The 18,810-nt window shown below is 43.8% G+C and overlaps 1 protein-coding gene across 14 annotated transcripts in view; it reads right to left on the bottom strand.

Annotated features, from left to right (window-relative positions):
- Positions 1-13,929: 13,929 nt before the first annotated feature.
- cnot4b (CCR4-NOT transcription complex, subunit 4b) overlaps positions 13,930-18,810 on the bottom strand; it is a 149,741-nt gene continuing 144,860 nt past the window's right edge. For all 14 annotated transcript variants that reach the window (XM_048608000.1, XM_048607995.1, XM_048607997.1 and 11 more), the window contains one exon: positions 13,930-15,142. In XM_048608000.1, the coding sequence (XP_048463957.1) occupies positions 14,847-15,142 (296 nt within the window). In that variant the 3' untranslated portion in view covers positions 13,930-14,846. The remainder of the gene's footprint in view (positions 15,143-18,810) is intronic.

The following is an 18,810-nucleotide window of genomic DNA, read 5'->3' on the forward strand; positions in this document are numbered from 1 at the left end:
TGCTGTGTCCATCCAGCTCTACACCTTGTTACCTACTTACTTTATTTCCTCTGTTATGTTCCTAATACAATCTCCAGCATGTTTATCATCCTTTGACTCATACAATCATAGAAAGTTGGAGTAGGAGTAGGCTATTCAGCCCTTCAAGTCTACTCTGCCATCCAATATGATCATGGCTGACTCATCACGCCTAAGGCCTTGGAACTGATGATTTCTTTATCTCTCGTAACATTCTTCACATAGCCCACAAATTTTAAACATTTAAAATGGAAGCCCTGAATCTCTGGTATCTTAATGTTCTTGCCCAGGTTGGGTGCTCCAATACTGGTTGATCCTCCTTTGAGCATAGGTCACCTTCCAGAGCCATATCACTGCTCCCCGGTGGCTACTTTGGCACTTATGGGTTTACCCCTTACTCCATGTCTGCTCAGCCTTAGCTAGCTTCCAAGTGGCCAACAGGTTCCATAAGGGCCATGCGCCCTTCAACGGAGTTGGCACAGGGACTTGAGATTGTTGCCTAGTTGGGCACCTTGGTGCAGTTGGTGAAGAGAATCAGCCCGACTAGGGGAATCGCCCCGTCAGTGATCAGGTTTGAAGGGATGCATAACGAGAGCTGAGGAAGTCGAAGGGAAAGTCAACATGCGTGCTCAAAATTTGTGAGGGATAGCTGGGAAAATTAGTGGTAATCCACTTGGATTTGAAAACCAGAGGATGCAGAGTTCAGATAATTGGCAAAAGATCCAGAAGTGAGATGAGAATTTTTCTTCATGCAGAGAGTTATAATGAGTCACTGCTGGAAAGGATGATTGAAGGATATTCTAGAATACTGTAAACAGCTTTGGTCCATTTCTAAGGAAAGATATACTGACACTGGGGGCAGTCCAGAGAAGATTCTCTAGGCTGATCCCAGCTATGGAGTGACTAATGAAGAGAGTTTGAGTAAGTTTGGTATGTACTCATTGGAGTTTAGAAGAATGAAAGGTGACCTTATTGGAAAATAGAATATTCTTAGGGGGATTAGCAGGGTAAATATGGAAAGGTTATTTCTCCTTGTAGGAGAGTCTAGAACCAGAAGATATAATCTCAGAATAAGGGTCACCTATTCAAGGCTGAAATGAGGACGAATTTCTTCTCTCAAGAGGTACTGAATCTGCAGAATTCTTCACAGACGGCTGTCTGGGCTGGGTCATTAAGTATATTCAGGGTCAAGGTAGACAGATTTTTAATCAGCAAGGCAATCGAGGGTTATACGGAAAAGGCAGAAAAGTGAAGTTAAGCCATGATCTAATTGAATGGTGGAGCAGACTTGATGGGCTGAATGGCCTAATTCTGACCCTACATCTTATATTCTTATGGTCTTAATGTGTAACAACTTTCAAAAGAAATTCAATATATATTTAAGGGGTGTGGAATTAAAGGGTTCTGAGAGAGGAGCCAACAATGAGACTAATTAGGTGGCTATTTCAAAGAGCCAACAGAGGCGCAATGGGATGAGTGGCATCTTCATCTGCTGCAAGATTCTAAGATTTTTTTATGCCTTTTTCAAGAAGCTCACTGAAAATGGAGCTGGGAAAGAATATTGCCAACGTTACTCTGATCACACCACAAACTGGAATCAATTATGTGGATCCATTATTTTGTGAGGGATCAAATTCTCTGATACTTTTCAACCCAAATATGAATGTTGCCCATGTGTTGGACATGGACTGCTTCAGTATGGAAGGAGTCACAAATGGTGCTGAACATTGTGCAAAACATCAGCGACCATCCCCACTTCTGACTTTATGTTGGAGGGAGGGTCATTGATGAAGCTGCTAAAGATGGTTGGTCCATGGACACTACCCTGAGGAACTTTTGATGAGATGTCCTGGAGCTGAGATGACCGACCTTCAACAACCAGGACCAATCTTCCTATGTGCCAGCTATGAGTCCAACCAGTACTGAGCTTTCCAATGATTCCCACTGATGTCAGTTATGCCAGGCCTCCTTGATGCCACACTCGGTCGAATGCGGCCTTGATGTCAAGGGCTGTCACTCTCAACTCACCTCTGGAATTCAGCTCTTTTGTCCGTGTTTGAGCCAAGGCTGTAACGAGATCAGGAGCTGAGTGGCCCTGGCAGAACCCAAACTGGGCATCACTGAGCAGGTTATTGCTGAGCAGGTGTTGCTTGATAGCGCTGTTGATGACATCTTCCATCGCTTTACTGATGATGGAGACGGCACTGATGAGGCAGCAATTGGACAGGTTGGATTTGTCCTGCTTTTTGTGCATCTTTTGGGCAATTTCCCATATTATTGGGTACATACCAGTGTTGTAACTGTACTAAAACAGCATGGCTAGGGGAGTAGCAAGTTCTGGAGCACAAGTCTTCAGTACTATTGCCGTAATCTTGTCAGGCCCGTAAACTCTGCAGTACCCAGTGTATCCAGCTGTTTCTTGATATCGTGTGGAGTGAATTGAGTTGGCTGAAGACTGGTATCTGTAATGCTGTGGACCACTGAAGGAGGCCAAGATGGATCATCCAATTGGCACTTCTGGCTGAAGATTGCTGCGAAAGCTTCAGCCTTATCTTTTGCACTGATGTGCTGTGCTCTTCCATCATTGAGGATGGGGATATTTATCCTCCTCCAGTGAGTTGTTTAATTGTCCACCACCATTCACGACTGGATGTGGCAGGACTGCAGAGCTTAGATCTGATCCATTAGTTGTGGGATTGCTTAACTCTGCCTATCACTTGCTGCTCATGCTGTTTGGCGTGCAAGTAGTCCTCTTTGATAGCTTCACTGGGTTGACACTTCATTTTCAGGTATGCCTTATGCTGCTCCTGGCATGCCCTCCTGCACTCTCCATTCAACCAGGGTTGTTCCCCTGGCTTGATGGTAATGGTTGAGTGGGGGATTGCTGGGCCATGAGATTACAGATTGAGCTGGAGTACAATTCTGCTGCTGTTAATGGTCCAAAGCGCCTCATGGATGCCCAGTCTTGAGTTGCCAGATCCGTTAGAAGTCTGTCCCATTTAGCACGGTGATAGTGCCACACAACACAATGAAGCATATTTTCAATGTGCAGGCGGGACTTCGTCTCCACAAGGACTGTGCGATGGTCACTCTTACTGATACTGTCATGGACAGATGAGACTGCAGCTGGCAGATTGGTGAGGATGAGGTCAAGTATGATTTTCTCTCTTGTTGGTTCCCTCAGAAACTGCCACAGACCCAGTCTAGAATGTTATGTCCTGTAGGACCCGACCAGCTTGATCAGTAGTGCTGCTGCCGAGCCACTCTTGGTGGTGGACATTGAAATCCCCCACCCAGAGTATATTTTGCACCCTTGCCACCCTCAGTGCTTCTTTCAAGTGTTGTTCGACATGGAGGAGTACTAAGTTTCATCAGCTGGGGGAGGACGGTTTGTGATAATCAGAAAGAGGTTTCCATGCCCATATTTAACCTAAAGCCATGAGAATTCATCAGGTCCAACCAGTGGACCAAATTGCCTTGCTCCATACTTAACTGCTCAATATCTCATTTTCCCAAATACGACGCTTGTCACTGGTGCCATTACTTGCCCGGTCTTGAGTTGCCAGATCCGTTAGAAGTCTGTCCCATTTAGCACGGTGATAGTGCCACACAATACAATGAAGCATATTTTCAATGTGCAGGCGGGACTTCGTCTCCACAAGGACTGTGCGATGGTCACTCTTACTGACACTGTCATGGACAGATGACACTGCAGCTGGCAGATTGTCACTGGTGCCCCCTATGCTATGCTGTCCTTGTCTCTCTCTGCCTTCCAGTGGCTTGTGCTGGAAGGATTTATAAGTTGATAATGTGACATGTTTGACCAGAACACACACACAATCTTCCTCGGCCATCAAATCCTGGAGGGGACTCGATCCCTGCGCTCCTGGCTCAGAGACAAAAATGCTGCCCACTGTGTCACTCGACCTCATAGGGAAGATGACAGAGCAGGAATATTTTTACATTTGAAAAGACAGATTCGAAAATAAAGGTGGAATTTCTATTTTTCGCTTCCAAATAAAATCACCTTCAGAATTACAGCTTATGAGATAAATCTGAGCTCAGTTTGACGATGTGCGAGGAGGAAATTACAGCAGAAGTATTTTGAAACAAGCAGGTGGGAGGCCCTACTGGGAAAGCAGTAGGATTGGATCATTCCCTGGCAGAACTGCAATTCAAGATTCTCATAACTAGGAATAAAAGGAGACTGGAAGGAAAGCACATCACTCACCTATGAGGTGACTGTGGACTATGTACTGAGGAAAGGAATATTACTGAAACCAAGTTGGATCTGAAACACATTGCTGAGAGGATCTTGAATGACATTGCTGGGTACTGAAGCCAACTTTTTTTTTCCCCTTGTTTAATTCTTGGCTTTTTAAATCTTATCTCTGGAGATTTCTGTGAAGGAAGGGAAAAGAAATCTCTTGATCTCACGTAATCTGTTCAGCACCGTTCCTTCCAGCAGTTTTGTCTAAAGCAATCGCTTTCAGCTCTGTAGCTGTTGGATTTCAGCTGTCTGTGGCTGAGAGTGTAGAAGAGGGTCAGGATGGCAACGGTTAGCACTGCTTCCTCACGGCACCAAGATCCTAAGTTCGAATCCTCACTCAGGCGACTGTTTGTGTGGAGTTTGCATGTTCCTGCTGTGTCTGCTTGGATTTCCTCCAGGTGCTCCGGTTTCCTTCCACAGTCCAAAGATGTGCAGGTTGGATTGGATTGGCCATGCTAAATTGCTCATAGTGTCTAAGGATGTACAAGATAGGTAGATCAGCCTGTGGGGTTATGAGGCTAGTGGGATGCACTTCGGAGGGTCAGTGCAGACTTGATAGACACAGTGGCCTCTTTCTGCACTGTAGTGATTGTCTCTCTCTAAGAGTTTGGAGTTGTAATGTCATTGAAAGCTGGCGAGTGGTGTGGTATGCGGTAAAGCTTTGGATTCTCACTTCACGCCATCTGCGAAGTCCATGCAGCTGCTTTCATTTCCTTCACAATGGGAGAATGAGCAGAGTTCACCCACAGCAAGTCAAGCTGCTCAAAGAGGGAGGAGGCTTACATGTCCAGCCAGCAACTTCAGGGACTCTCAACATCAATGTGCAGTACAGAATTCAACATTTCCACATGACTGAGATATTCCACCTACTGCAGCAGGCAGAGGAGCAGCCTCAGATCAGGGGGTAGGATGGCATTGCCAGTAGCTGTGACAGTGGTCAGAGTCATGGATATTTTTGCGTTGGTTTCCTTTGAGGCTGGAGTTGGCAATTTTGTGAATATTTCTGAGTCCACCATCCACCGAGAACATTGACGCTCCTCAGGAGAGTCGAATACATTTCATTCCCCCTTGTCAAAGGGAATGTGGTTGGCCTGAGCACACAGTGTTGCCAGTATTGTAGGTTCCTCTGTGGTGTAGGGGGGCTTTAGGCAGAGAGCACTCTGTGTAAATTCAGAGAGAGGTACCAGTGCTGGAAAGGGATCCACTCTCTCAGTGCAGATAATAAAGGGGAGTTCCAAATAAAATCGTTAAGCCATTGGTTGGCATGGACTGGTTGGACTGAAGGGTCTGTTTCCATGCTGTATGACTGTATCACATATGTATCACATATGATGCCTAAACAACGTTTCCTCCCACTGAGACTCACTCTGGAGATAACCTACCATACTCTGTCCAGAGTAAGTTTCATGGTACAATATATTGCACCACCCATGACCTCCTCATCATCAGGGCACATCCCTGTCAGTGAGAGCTGAGCAACAGAAGGTGGAAGTGGAAGACAGAGTGAAGGAGATAGAGGAGGAGGAGGAAGAAGAGGAATTGTAGGAAGAACAGGAAAAGGGAAGGAGATAGAAGAGGAGGAAGAAAAATATGGGAGCAACTCACAGAGACTTATAAAATTCTAACAGGACTGCACAGGGTAGATACAGGGAGGATGTTCCTGAAGGTAGGTGTGTCCAGAACCAGAAGTCACAGTCTGAGGATTCAGGGTAGACGATGTAGGATGGAGATGAGGAGACATTTCTTCACTCAAAGAGTGGTGAGCCTGTGGAATCACTACTACCACAGGAAGTAGTTGATGCTAAAACACTGAATGCATTCAAGGGACGGCTAGATATAGCACTTGGGGCGAATGGGATCAAAAGTTATGGGGAGAAAGCAGGATTAGGCTATTAAGTTGGATGATCAGTCATGATCATGAAGAATGGTGGAGCAGGCTCAAAGGGCTGAATGGCCTCCTCCTGCTCCTAAGTTCTGTGTTTCTATGTTTCTAATGGGATGATTAGGAGGAGGAGGAGGAAGGAAACACATTGTTTGCAGATGTTTTTTCCACAATTAGGAATGATGGCAGGGTGGCATGGTGTCTCAGTGGTTAGCACTGCAGCCTCACAGCGCCAGGAACCCGGGTTCGATTCCACCCTTGGGAAACTGTGTGGAGTTTGCACATTCTCCCTGTGTGTGTGTGGGTTTCCCCTGGGTGCTCCGGTTTCCTCGCACAGTCCAAAGATGTGCAGGCTAGGTCGATTGGCCATGCTAAACTGCCCATAGTGTTCAGGGATGTGTAGATTAGGTGGGTTTATTGGTGGATGGGCCTGGGTGGGATATTTGAGGTTTGGTGTGGACTTGTTGGGCCGAAGGGCCTGTTTTCACTCTGTAGGGAATCTATGAAAAGCAGGGGCTGAGAGAGTTTGGGGCATCAGACGTAAGGACTGGGAGGAATTTATAAAATTGGAGAAGGTTCGAAAGAGATTTACCAGGATGTTGCTGGGACTGGAGGGTTTGAATTTCAGGCAGAGACTGGATAGATTGGGACTTTTCTCACTGGAATTTCAGGAGTGACCTTATAGATGTAGAAGGGACCTGAGGAGCAGAATTTTCACACAGAGGGTAGTCTATGTGTGGAATGAACCGCCAAGGAAGTGGTAGATGCAGGTAGTTACAACATTTAAAAGCCATTTGGACAGGTACATAAATAGGAACGGAGTATAGGAATATGGACCAAATGCAGGCAATGAGACTAATTTAGTTTGGGTAATATGGTCGGCATGAACGAGTTAGTCCGAAGAGTCTGTATCAGTGCTGTATAACTCTATGACTCTATGATGGGGGTGAGGTTTTCAGACACCAGCCCCTTGCTCCACATCTGCTCCTGTTTGCCCCAGTTTGGGACAAATGTAGGCAGTACCCAACCTAGGAAACTACCCCCGATTACCTAGACTGAATTTATCCCAATCACCCATTTGGGAATTCACACAGATTACCTATTGTCTAGTTCCTCCTTAAAACAAGTTAGACAACTCCAAGCAGAATGTCATGAATGAATTTGCCCAGGTGTCCCACAACACCAAAATGGTTAAATCGGTACACAAAACAGTCCCAACTTTATTAGGAAACAAGTTACAATAATCTTTTATATTAAACAATACTATCTCTAATCTTAATAATCTATCACTTAAGATCACAAATCTTCACAAATCTCTTGTATATTTACACAGTCTCTCTTTCTCCCTGTCTGTCTGTCTGTCTCTCCGTGGTACTGCAAAGCTGCTTTCTCTCTTCCCCTCTCTCTCTCTCTTTTTTCTCTGGGGCAGTCAGCTAGTTTCTGCCTTTTTCCAGGTCTGTCTCCTCGGAAGGTGCAAGAGAAACTAGTCTGCAGGTCTGCAGGTGAACTCTGCTTTGATACATTTTTGGATGGTTTTCTGGAACTTTCAATTGTTTTGGTCAATAAGGGAAACACACGTAATTGTTTGAAACAGTGTCAATCACTTGGATGGCTTGCTCCTGTTTGTTTCTTTGTGTAACAGGACCTGGTGCCTTTCTGTCTGGGCCCTCCTTTGTTTAGTGGATAAGTTGTTGGAGGGTATTTCTGCCTAGGATAACTGTTGCCTTTTACATTACGTTAATGTCATTAGCACCTGCCTGCTGTGTTTGTACTATGTCTGGAGTGTGGGTTTTTTGAGTTCAGAGTTTTATTTGGCCAATGTACCCAGCATCCTTTGCTGTTTGGCCAAGTCAGCAATCGATCTGTGTTTTAGCAACTGGGAGGCTGCTACAGTACCCTTCTTTTGAACACTTCCACCACCTACAATCCGACCCCACAACCAACCCTCCCCACCCCTATCTGCCTTTTGTAGGAACCGCTCTCTCCGCCCTCCCTCATCCAATCCACACTCTCCACTAGCTCCACCACACCCGGCACCTTTCCCTGCAACTGCAGGAAATGCTACACCTGTCCCTACACCTCCCCGCCTCATCTCCATCCAAGGCACAAAACAAACCTTCCATGTTAGACATGAGTTCACCTGCAACATCCGTCAACTTGGTCTACTGCATCCGCTGCTCTCAAAGTGGCCTCTGCTACATCGGTGAGACCGAGCGTAGATTCGGACACTGTTTTGTAGAGCATCTGTGCTTTGTACGCGACTTATGACAACACCTTTCAGTCGCAAACCATTTCAACTCCCTGGGCGACATGTCCATTCTGGGCCTCCTCCAGTGTCACAATGATGCCACCCGTAAACTGGAGAAGCAGCACCTCATATTCCGCCTCGGGAGCCTACAGCCCGATGGCCTAAACATGGAATTCACCAGTTTTAAAATCTCCCCACCCCCAGCCTCATCCCATGACCAACCCTCCCTCTCATCCCCACCTCCTTGACCTGACACAACCTGTCCACCTTCTCTCCCACCTATCTGCCCCACCCATCCCACTGACCAATCCCCACTACTCCCTACCTGCACTTACCCATCACCATCCCACCTACTTTCCCCAGCCCCACCACTCCTCTCTCTATTCAGTTCTGAGCTCCCTTCCCCCTCCCTATTTCTGAAGAAGGGTCCTGACCCGAAACATCAGCTTTCCTGCTCCTCTGATGCTGCCTGGCCTGCTGTGTTCCTCAGCTCCACACTTTGTTATCTCTTGCTCCTAGGAAGCCTGTTTTTATACTAGGGCAAGATGCTCAGTCATTAACGCTGATGGGTAATAACACAGGCAGGGCTTTGACCTGAAAGGTGTGAACCATCCATCAATTATGACAATGCCAGTGCCTTTCGAAAGACTTGCTAAGAAAATCTTGAGTGAAATTCAGCATCGGTTTTTCTGTATGTAATGTAAGGTTGACCGATATTTACCACCGAGCCAAGCTTAATGTAACTATAACTATGTCTAAATAAATACCGATTAGCAGTTTAGCCTGTGCACAGTTGGAAGTAATCTGTTTTTTTGTTTTACATTTAGTAGTGTTTAGAGATTTTGGTGATTATCCCATTTATTCTCCAGTAATTATTTTGGAGATTGTTGCTGGAGCTAAAGTGTAATAATCCTTTTGTGACAAGTAATAAAAGCATTGGTTTCGACAAAATCTCACAATTTTATTATATTTTTTTATAAGCACAGGGTTCTCCAGAGAACTTTACAGTCAATTAAGCAGTTTTGAAATACAGTTACTGTTGCAATGTATGAAATGATGACACAGCAAGCTCTAATAAACAATCATAGGAAATGGTAATAAAACATTTCCGAATGTTGATTCAGGGATTAGCATTGGCCAGGATATCGGGATATCTCCCCTTTTTCTCTTTAACACATTGAATATTGATGCTTTTTCACCCACTTGAGAGGGAGGACCAGGCTCCAGTCTATCATTTCAATAGAAACGCAGCATCATCAACACTGCAGCATTCCATTAGTATTGTAGCAGGACATCAGCCTTGACTTCTTTGAGCCCAGTGCCAACAGTGGGACTTGCAGCCACTGCTTTCGTTGGCCAATTGAACCACAGTTGGTCAAAATTGGTTTTGACCATTCTTATTAAGACTACAATCCATTCCAAACATGAGAAAGGTTGGAAGCAAATTACAAACAAGAACTGTATCAGCGGCATTTTGTCTGAGCCAGGAGACTGGGGCATCAACTTCTCCTTCAGAACTTGACCGCATGAACTAGACTGACATGTCATGAGGATTGGACTTTGTTGAGTACAGAGTAATATTGACTACAATTCATCATAGTCTGTTGCTCCCAGAGGTGGGGTCAGATTCCAATGTGAATGTCTATCTTTATTTGGTTACTTGGTTTAGATCAGGTGGCAATATAACACATCACACAACTGCTCATGATTTGGCAAGAATTAGGAATCTCACACAGGGGAAGGCGCTTAAAGGTTTTACCCATGTACAAAAAATGGACATTGCTGGTTAGACCAGCATTTGTCGCCCATCCCTAATTGTACTGAGAGGCTTGCTTGGCTATTTCAGAGCCTAGTTAAGAGTCAACCACATTGCTGTGGGTCTGGAGTCATACTTAGGCCAGACCAGGAAGAATGGCAGATTTCCTATCCTAAAGGACATCAATGAAGCAGATGGACTTTTATTTTAAACGTGGAATCAATGATAACTCTATGGTCATCATCACTGAGACTAACTTTCCATTCCAGATATTAATAACTGAATGCAAGCACTCCAGTTACCTTGAACATTTGAACATGGGTCCCTTGATGGGGACAGTGTAGCGGAAGGTTTATTCTGTATTTAATCCCGTGCTGTACATGTCCTGGGAGGGTTTGATGTAGACAGAGGATAATGAGTCTAGCAACTCCCTCTCACATTGTTTACATTGAAGCACTGGTGCCAAATTTCTCTAGCTGCATTCAGGAGGTTTGCACTGATATCCTACTTCATTATTAACACAGGGTTCAGCATTTCTAGTCCAGTCACATACCCTCAGCACTGACATTCTCATGCATCAATATATCTCTAATTTATTGCAGCCATGGTCATTCCTTTGTTCAGGAGTTAATGGCATGGAACCAACTTCCAGTTGGTTTCAGATCAATTCTAAACCAGACTGAAGTGTTCTTGCCAAGCAGAATGAGCAAATTGAGTGGACTCAAGGGTCTGCTATGGTTCTGGTTCAGTAATATTCTGTCGGGCTACTTATGGGACAAGAGATTGTAGCTATAATAAAACCAATACATTCACCTTGGTTCACCATTGCAGCAACCGTTTAAATATACTTAGACTGTTAACTGAATGTTTCTGTGACAGTATATAAACACACTAGCTCTGCTTGCCTGTACCTGGTTATCTCTGTAACTCTGGTGGAAATGGTCAGTTATATCTTTACTGTAAACATAGCTATCCTAGCATATGTATATGATGATCCACATCTTCATGTTGTCAGATCACATGGACTTACAGCCACTCCTGCAACACCCCCCGCGATGTGGGGCGCCAGATGTCCTCTTTTACTAACCCTTTCATATAGTTACGTACCGTAATGCCTAGCAATGTCCACTCATCTGAATGCGGACTTCACCTTCGTACATGGGGGCAACAGCCAATGGATCCCCAGATTTGGAGGCAAATAGCAGGTGATGACCAGTTGCAGTACAGTACCACAGCCATCTGAGCACAGAGCTGAGGGAAATTCATGAAGAGGATTAAGGGTAGCACAGTGGTTAGCACTGCTGCCTTACAGCGCCAGGGATGCTGGTTCAATCCCAGCCTTGGGAAACTGTGGAACTTGCATGTTCTCCCTGCTTTTCCGGCTTCCTCCCATAGTCTAAAGATGTGCACGTTCAGTGGAATGGCTATGTTAAATTGTCCATAGTGTTCAAGGATGTGCAGGCTGGGTGGATTGGCTGCGGCAAAAACTGTCCCGTAGTATTTGGGGATATGCAGGTTGGATTGGGTTAGCCATGGTTGAAAACCCTATTCGGGGTTACAGGGGTGGGGTACCCTTTGGACGGTCAGGGCAGAATGGATAGCTGACTGGTCTCATTCTGCACTGCAGGAATTCTACAATTCCAGCAGCATGGCAGCAAAATAGTGCTGCGGAAAGAGGAATACAAGGCCCACAGAAGCACTGGACTGCAAAAACAAAACCCCAGAAAATATTACGCTAACAAACACAAGTTTAAAAAAAAGACAAATCAGTCAGCTACAGTGTGTAGAACAGTACAGTAGGACCTTCTAGAGATGAAGACGACTAGAATGTTAGCCAACAGAAAGCATTGGATGTCAGAAGGAAGCCTATTTGTGGAGCTAGGACTGACCAAGTTTCCAGAAGGTCATGGAGTGCCGTTATAAAGGCCATTTGGAGCTGTATCAGCTGCATGGAAACTCAAATTACAATCAGAGCTCAGCAGTCTGCAAGTCTCTAAATATTACAGGATGCCAAGGAGAAAGATCAATTCTTCTTCAGGGAAACATAACAAGCCGACTGCAGGATTTTGGCTCCCTTGATTATGTACACTAGTAGAAAAATTTCTGTCTTCAGATATGATGGTTAATGTGTTGATTTTATTCCATTTATGATCACATTTACCTCATAGGCAGTTGACGATTTATTGCAGTTTCTGATAGTTTACAAACAAGCATCAGTTTAGATTTACACAATCAATGACAGATGAGAATACTTTACCACTTCCAGAGATGTTCTATAGAATGGAGGAATAGACGCAGTGCACTCCCACATCCCGGGGTCCTATGTCTTCTTGTGATGGTCTTGGTACCAACAGCCTTTGCTCTTTTCTCAGGCCGATGTGGGGGAACTCCTAGTCTTCTCCCAGGGAAATGGTGCAGCTCACCTCCATAGATCTTCTCACCCCTTCCTCCCTGCTGTCTTGTTAATATACCTCATTCGGGGGATGAAGGGGGAAGGTGCTGGCTGGCCATCAATGCTGTGTCAATCTCTCTTCGTCAACAGCGATGGGACAGCTACTCATGATACCAGCTTACCTCCGATCCTCTCTGTTTGAAGGTTAGCTTACATTCCTTCTGGGACCAAACACTTCATTTCCAGTACACAACATTGATAATGATAAATCTTTGATGGGAGTCAGAACCTTGATTCTGAGGACCCTTTCTCTGTTTCATTCAGAGATTTAAAGTTATTTTGGGAAATGTAAGTCCATCATATGGAACATACAGTAACAATGGCAAAGGCTCCTTAGGAGGCTTTCACTATTTTCTGTGGATCCTTTCAGAAGGGCTAGATTCACAAGATGGAGGTGGCAGCTAGGTTAATACTTGCAAGTGATCCTCAAGCTGATCTTAGAAACCATAAAGTGCACTGGGAAATTGGATTAACATCTATAAAAGGATTTTGTTTGTGGGGGCAGGGATCAGAATGGTGCTGTTATGGCAGTTATTGGACTAGAAATCTAGGCAAAGATAGCACATAGTTTCAAATACCATCACAGCTGGTGGAATTAGTATTGAAATCTGTAATGGTGCACAGAACATGCTGTTTAAAAATGATTCGTTTCTCTAGCGAAGAGAATCTACTATGCTTGCTGGACTCTACACCGGTGGCAAAAACCGGTGTCAACTATGCTCAAACTGCATACAGTGTGTTTTTGGGGCAATTACAGACGGGTGAAAAATCCTGGCCTTGCCAGTGACATCCATTTTCCAAGAAAGAACAAGGAAACAATAAGATTTGCAGTGAGATCTCTGAAACTGGCTCATATATTTATTTATAGGGACTCTTCAGGAGCTGGACTGATGTTTGCACTACATCATTGGGGGCTTGAATTATTGAAGAAATCCTAAGAAAGTGGCTTAATATTAGTGAGTGGGAATCTTTACAGTTCAGCTATATGAAGGGTGGAAAAGAAATCAGAAGAATGAGTTGAGATTTTTTTTTGGAGGCGCGGTGGGGGGAAAGAGTGGGTAATTCCATTGCCACATATCCCCTCAGGCATTGACCAGTGTTTACAAGGGGTTTTTCAATAGCTTGGGCAACTACATGATTTGTTCATCCTGGTCCCCTGCTCAAAATCTGTATAACGTGTCTGACTGCCAAGAAACGAGATCACAGACCTCTCCAGAGCAGCTGACAAGGCTACACTGGCTTGTTAGTGTTGAACACAGGTGAATGAAAGAACAGACACAGAGGTAGACAAAACGCGGCAGGGTCAAGTATTTTCTTTTTATTATTTAAGATTTAGTTTCGAATCTGAAGAGGTACAATTTTTTTTAGTTTTAGCGTCGAGGTTAACCACACTCTCTTCAAATACTGCACGATGTCCAGAACCTACAGGTTACTTGAAGCGGCAGGCAGAGTTTCAAGAAATTGTGCTCCTGATGAATGAAGTGACCCCCAATGCAGTGCTATCCCAGAGCTCCCATTCCAGTGAATTTTAAATGCCAAGAGAGACAGAGACACAGAGAAAGACAGATAAAGAAATGAGTATATACCACTCTGTGTTCAGCAGTTCTTTTATTGTTGTCTAGGTATTAAATTTGTGAATGCTTTTTAAAACATATTTCTTGTATTATTTAAGCTAAAGTCAAAATTAAAAAATCAAATCGTTTTAGTCAACTCATCCACTCCTCAGCTACATGCCCATTTATTACCACGAATCAAAATGCTTACCCAGCACGCCATACTCCTGCTGACCACGAAGTCAAACTCTTAATTATGCATTAAGGATGAACTTTGATACCAGCTCTCCTGTATGTATGTTACTGTGCAATTTTCACACACAACCACTTTTGGCGAATTTGACTGCAATGTGAGGCATAATTTTATATTGCAAAAGATACAGGCACAATAGGCCAAATGGCTTTGTTTGATGCTGTATAACTATTATTTTAGGCAGCTCTTGTAGATCAGACACTGGTCAGCAGGAGGCACTATAGCCCACCCAAGGGGGGCAGCATGCTGTCAAAAGACTGGTGAGCAGAAAAATCTCCCGGTAATTCTAACATAATGCTGCGATTGCATTGCATCTGGCACTGATCAGGAACTGAGATTGTTTGTACTGAGGGAGAGAGGAAAAAGAAAGAGAAAGACAGAAGGAGAGAGAAGAAGGGAGTAATTCAGTTTTCCTTAGTGACGATCCAATGTAGAGCTCTGTAGAAGATCTGTGGGGGTTTTGTTGGGGGGTCTGAAGGTGCTCTGGAAGCCTGGAGGTGGAGAGTGGAAGTTGCCTGGGTTGGAGGGTGGAGGGTAAGGGGTCCAGCCAGCTCTGTGTAAAGGGATCTGTGTGTTGAAGGGGTTACTGTGCCCTGTCTGTGCTGCTGTGGGGCCGTCCATTTCTGTCAGTGTCTGAAGTGACTTCAGCCAATGTGGAGGGTTTTCATCCTGCAGAGTATCTAAACTGTTCCCCGTAGATGCTGGGACACCTGTGGAGAGAGCAGACAACATGTTGGTACTGTTGGAACACCTGAATGCTTAATAATACAGTTTTTAGTGAAATATAATTCTCAGAGGCCATTTCAACCATCATATGCATCGCAGCTCTGCGAGTTTGTCATTTGTCCTAAAATGAAGTCCTTCAAGCGAACATCCATTACTCTGCCATTTTTGAAGAGCCATTCATATATGATGTGTTACTTTTAAAAAAAAACATTCCCACAGCTTCTTTGCCAGTTGTTTAAGAGGCATCTCCTCTGGCCACCAACTCTTCTGACAGTAAGAACAGTGTCTCTTCCTTTATTCAAATCTGCAGTTCTAAACCACTTCATGAAATCTCACTAATTTACTTTGCTCTGAAACAGTCCCAACATCTAGAATCTCGAGATAGAGTTTGGAATTTTACTCCAGTTTTCATCAAAGTGGACAAACCCTTGCTGCCCATTGCCCACTCCAATGATTGAAGTCATACAAGTAGTTAAGGCATAATCCTGGACTACAGCTACATGATAGAATCTGAAAAGGAATGAAGCAATTAAAGGGATAGAGGATGGTTCAAACAACTTACTTAAAAACAGGAAGTTAATTTTTTTTTTAAAAAAAGTAGCACCTTTGAAAACAATCAATGTAACAAATACCAAATTGGAAGGGGAGTGTAGAATATCAGTGAATCGAGGTGGTTCAGGAAGGATCAAGAAATTAGAATGAGGATGAGAACATTAATTTGTGACACTAAGCAGTTTCTGAGGAACACCTGATGGGCTAGGAAGATGAATGCTGAACGATTCCAAATTTGGAGAAAACAGGCATGTTCTGGTCCGTCTCTTTTTAATGCTCAAGTGAGGTGGTGGTGGGTCAGGGTTACAGAACACAGGCTGCATAGCACCAGGCTGGGTCCAAGCATGTGTCAAGCGAGTTGATTCTTGACAGCTTGGGAGATTTGAGGGACCCTGGTACCATGGAGAGCCAAATGAATAGAAGGGATTTAGAGGAATGCGGATCAAGTGCTGGTAAATGGGACTAGATTAATATAGGATATCTAGTCAGCATGGACAAGTTGGACCGAAGGGTCTGTTTCCATGCTGTACAGCTCTATGATTCTAAAGGAGTCTGGTTTGCTTTCAAGCAGTCAGAACTCGAGCAGGATTCAAATCCGTATGGCAACAACCCTAAACCGATATTGAAACCAGAGATATTGAGCTGGGAAGAATGGTCACACAAATGGAAACTTGGCCTGCTTCTGCTGATCGCTAATGAGAAGGAATTCAATAGAAAAGAGATCAAGGATCTAATCGCACGCTTTTGGTGTATTTGGTAATATTAATCTGTTAAATTAAATCATAAAACAGGATTGTCTGGTCATCTATTGAAATACTAAATAGACCTTTTGTGGCTTCTGCACTTTCCAACATTTCACAGTCAGCAAACTTGAAAAAGAACTCACTGATTGCAAATTGCTTTGAGGAAAATGGTGAGAAATGTGCTAAACAACTCAAAGCAGTTTCCCAATATTTACTCTTTATCCACACTGGGGACAGCTTTACAATAACAATCGACTCTTAATATTCTGTAGTCACACAGTTTTGCTCATCACTGATACAAGTAAAGGGAAAATTCCCTCAAAATAAAGGGAAGCAGATGTAGGACTGAGGTCAGGAGGAACTTCTTCACCCAAAGGGTTGTGAATCTGTGGCATTCCCTGCCCAGTGAAGTGTTTGAAGCTACCTTGCTGAATGTTTTTAAGGCAAGGCTAGATAAGTTTTTGAACAGTAAAGGAATTAAGGGTTATGGTGAGCAGGCGGGTAAGTGGAGCTGAGTCTCAAAAAGATCAGCCATGATCTTATTAAATGGCAGGGCAGGCTCAAGGGGCCAGATGGCCTACTCCTGCTCCTAGTTCTTATGTTCTTATGTTAGTATGCCATGTTCTTCAACTGATATCTCCAGGTTTAATGTATTGGTAAATAATAGACAGTACACTTCAGTTTCCACCAGTACTGTACCCATGTTGTACAGTGACAGCCCTGTCCCCACTAGTACTGTATCCCAGTGTTACACTATGTCCCTAGTAGTATCATACTCCACTATGACTACACAACTAAATACATGAGAGAAATCTGAATTCGAATTTACAATCTAAATGTTGTTTATACAGTTCAGGTTAATAGAGTAGGAAAATGTTATGCATTCATTATACTCCACTAAAATCCTAGTGGCAGCACAATTAAATAATAGAAAAGGAAATTTTATTAGAGCCCTTTTTTTAAACTACAAGCTCATTGATGAGAAGCTACATTGCAAACACTGAACTTGAGATTTCAAGCCATAGATTGGCTGGTAGGAAAACCAAAGAACAGTATTGAGCTTAAGATCTTAACTCAGTAGAACTAGGAGTAGTTCCTGAATTCACTTATGAAGCCTGGCAAACAGAGCTTTATGGGTTTATAGAGAGACTCTGCCTATTCCTTTCATTCATGTGAACCATCAGTTGTCAGAGTTTAGAATAATTAAAATACGGAAATATTACTAGCAATTTCTCAATTAACAGAATTAGCATTGGAAAGACGGAGAAGCAACTGATCAGACAGTCTTAACGTTAGTGGCAAAGAAATTGATGAGTTCCTAACGTTTCTTGTTGGAGATGAATGTGGAAATGAAGGGGAAAGAGGATATTAAGATGGTAGTTTACAGTCCAAACAGAAACTGGAATTCCAGGTTCTCTCTGGAATAGGGTTCAATTTTAGTGGACAGCCCAATACCACTTTGTGGTTCAGACAGAACTGATAATATATGACTAAAGCACTTGTCTTCTATAATAGTTTGTAATCCATGCCCCTTGCCCTCAAGGGTGCAGAGATGAGGGCTGTAGGAGGAGTAAACAGCTGAGCCGAGAGACAATTAATGATTTTAGGAGGACACTAGAGCAAAGATAGATGAGAGGGTGCAGTTGAGGAAATCAGAAGCGGCAGCTTTGGACTCAAAACTTCGTCTCTCTCCCACCCCCATTAGTGCTGCCAGACCCACTGAGCTTCTTCAACATTTCCTGTTTTGTGTCAGATACTGGAGGTACATTCAGCACGTACAAAATTCAACTCTAGTGGAAGAGAATACAACAACATTTCAAAGACCGTACTGGGAGACAATGGTGAACACTTGTCCCACACTTGAATAAAAGAACCAGAGAACTGTAAAGCACATTAATACAAATGAAAAAGGATTGTGCCAAGGCTGATTGGATCCAAACCAATTGTAAATGAAGCACTTAGCATGATAGTGTCACTGGTAATGTGCTGGCATGCTCAACAGATCTTTAAAATTAGAGCACACTTGCAGCAAGGCATTTCCAATGCGAGCAGAAAAAAAACACAGCTTGCAGTATCTGCACTGATACTACTTGAGCTGCAATGTTCAGAGTACCACTGACATGAAACCGAGGCAAGAGATTGCTGGAGTTTCAGTGTTTGGCTGTGATCAGAGAGACACATGGAATGACCAGGGGATCTTGCTGCACATTAATCTGTTAGCACTTAGTGTACAAGGATGCACTATTTCCTTTAGTGACATCTCAAGTGTATCCCTTCCTCCCTCAAGCAAACTTAAATATCAAGATTCATCACTTCTGAGCAATTCTCCACCCCACTGTTCCAACTGATAGGAATTT

Source organism: Rhincodon typus, chromosome 18 (assembly GCF_021869965.1).
Source record: "Rhincodon typus isolate 14 chromosome 18, sRhiTyp1.1, whole genome shotgun sequence".
Taxonomy (NCBI): domain Eukaryota; kingdom Metazoa; phylum Chordata; class Chondrichthyes; order Orectolobiformes; family Rhincodontidae; genus Rhincodon; species Rhincodon typus.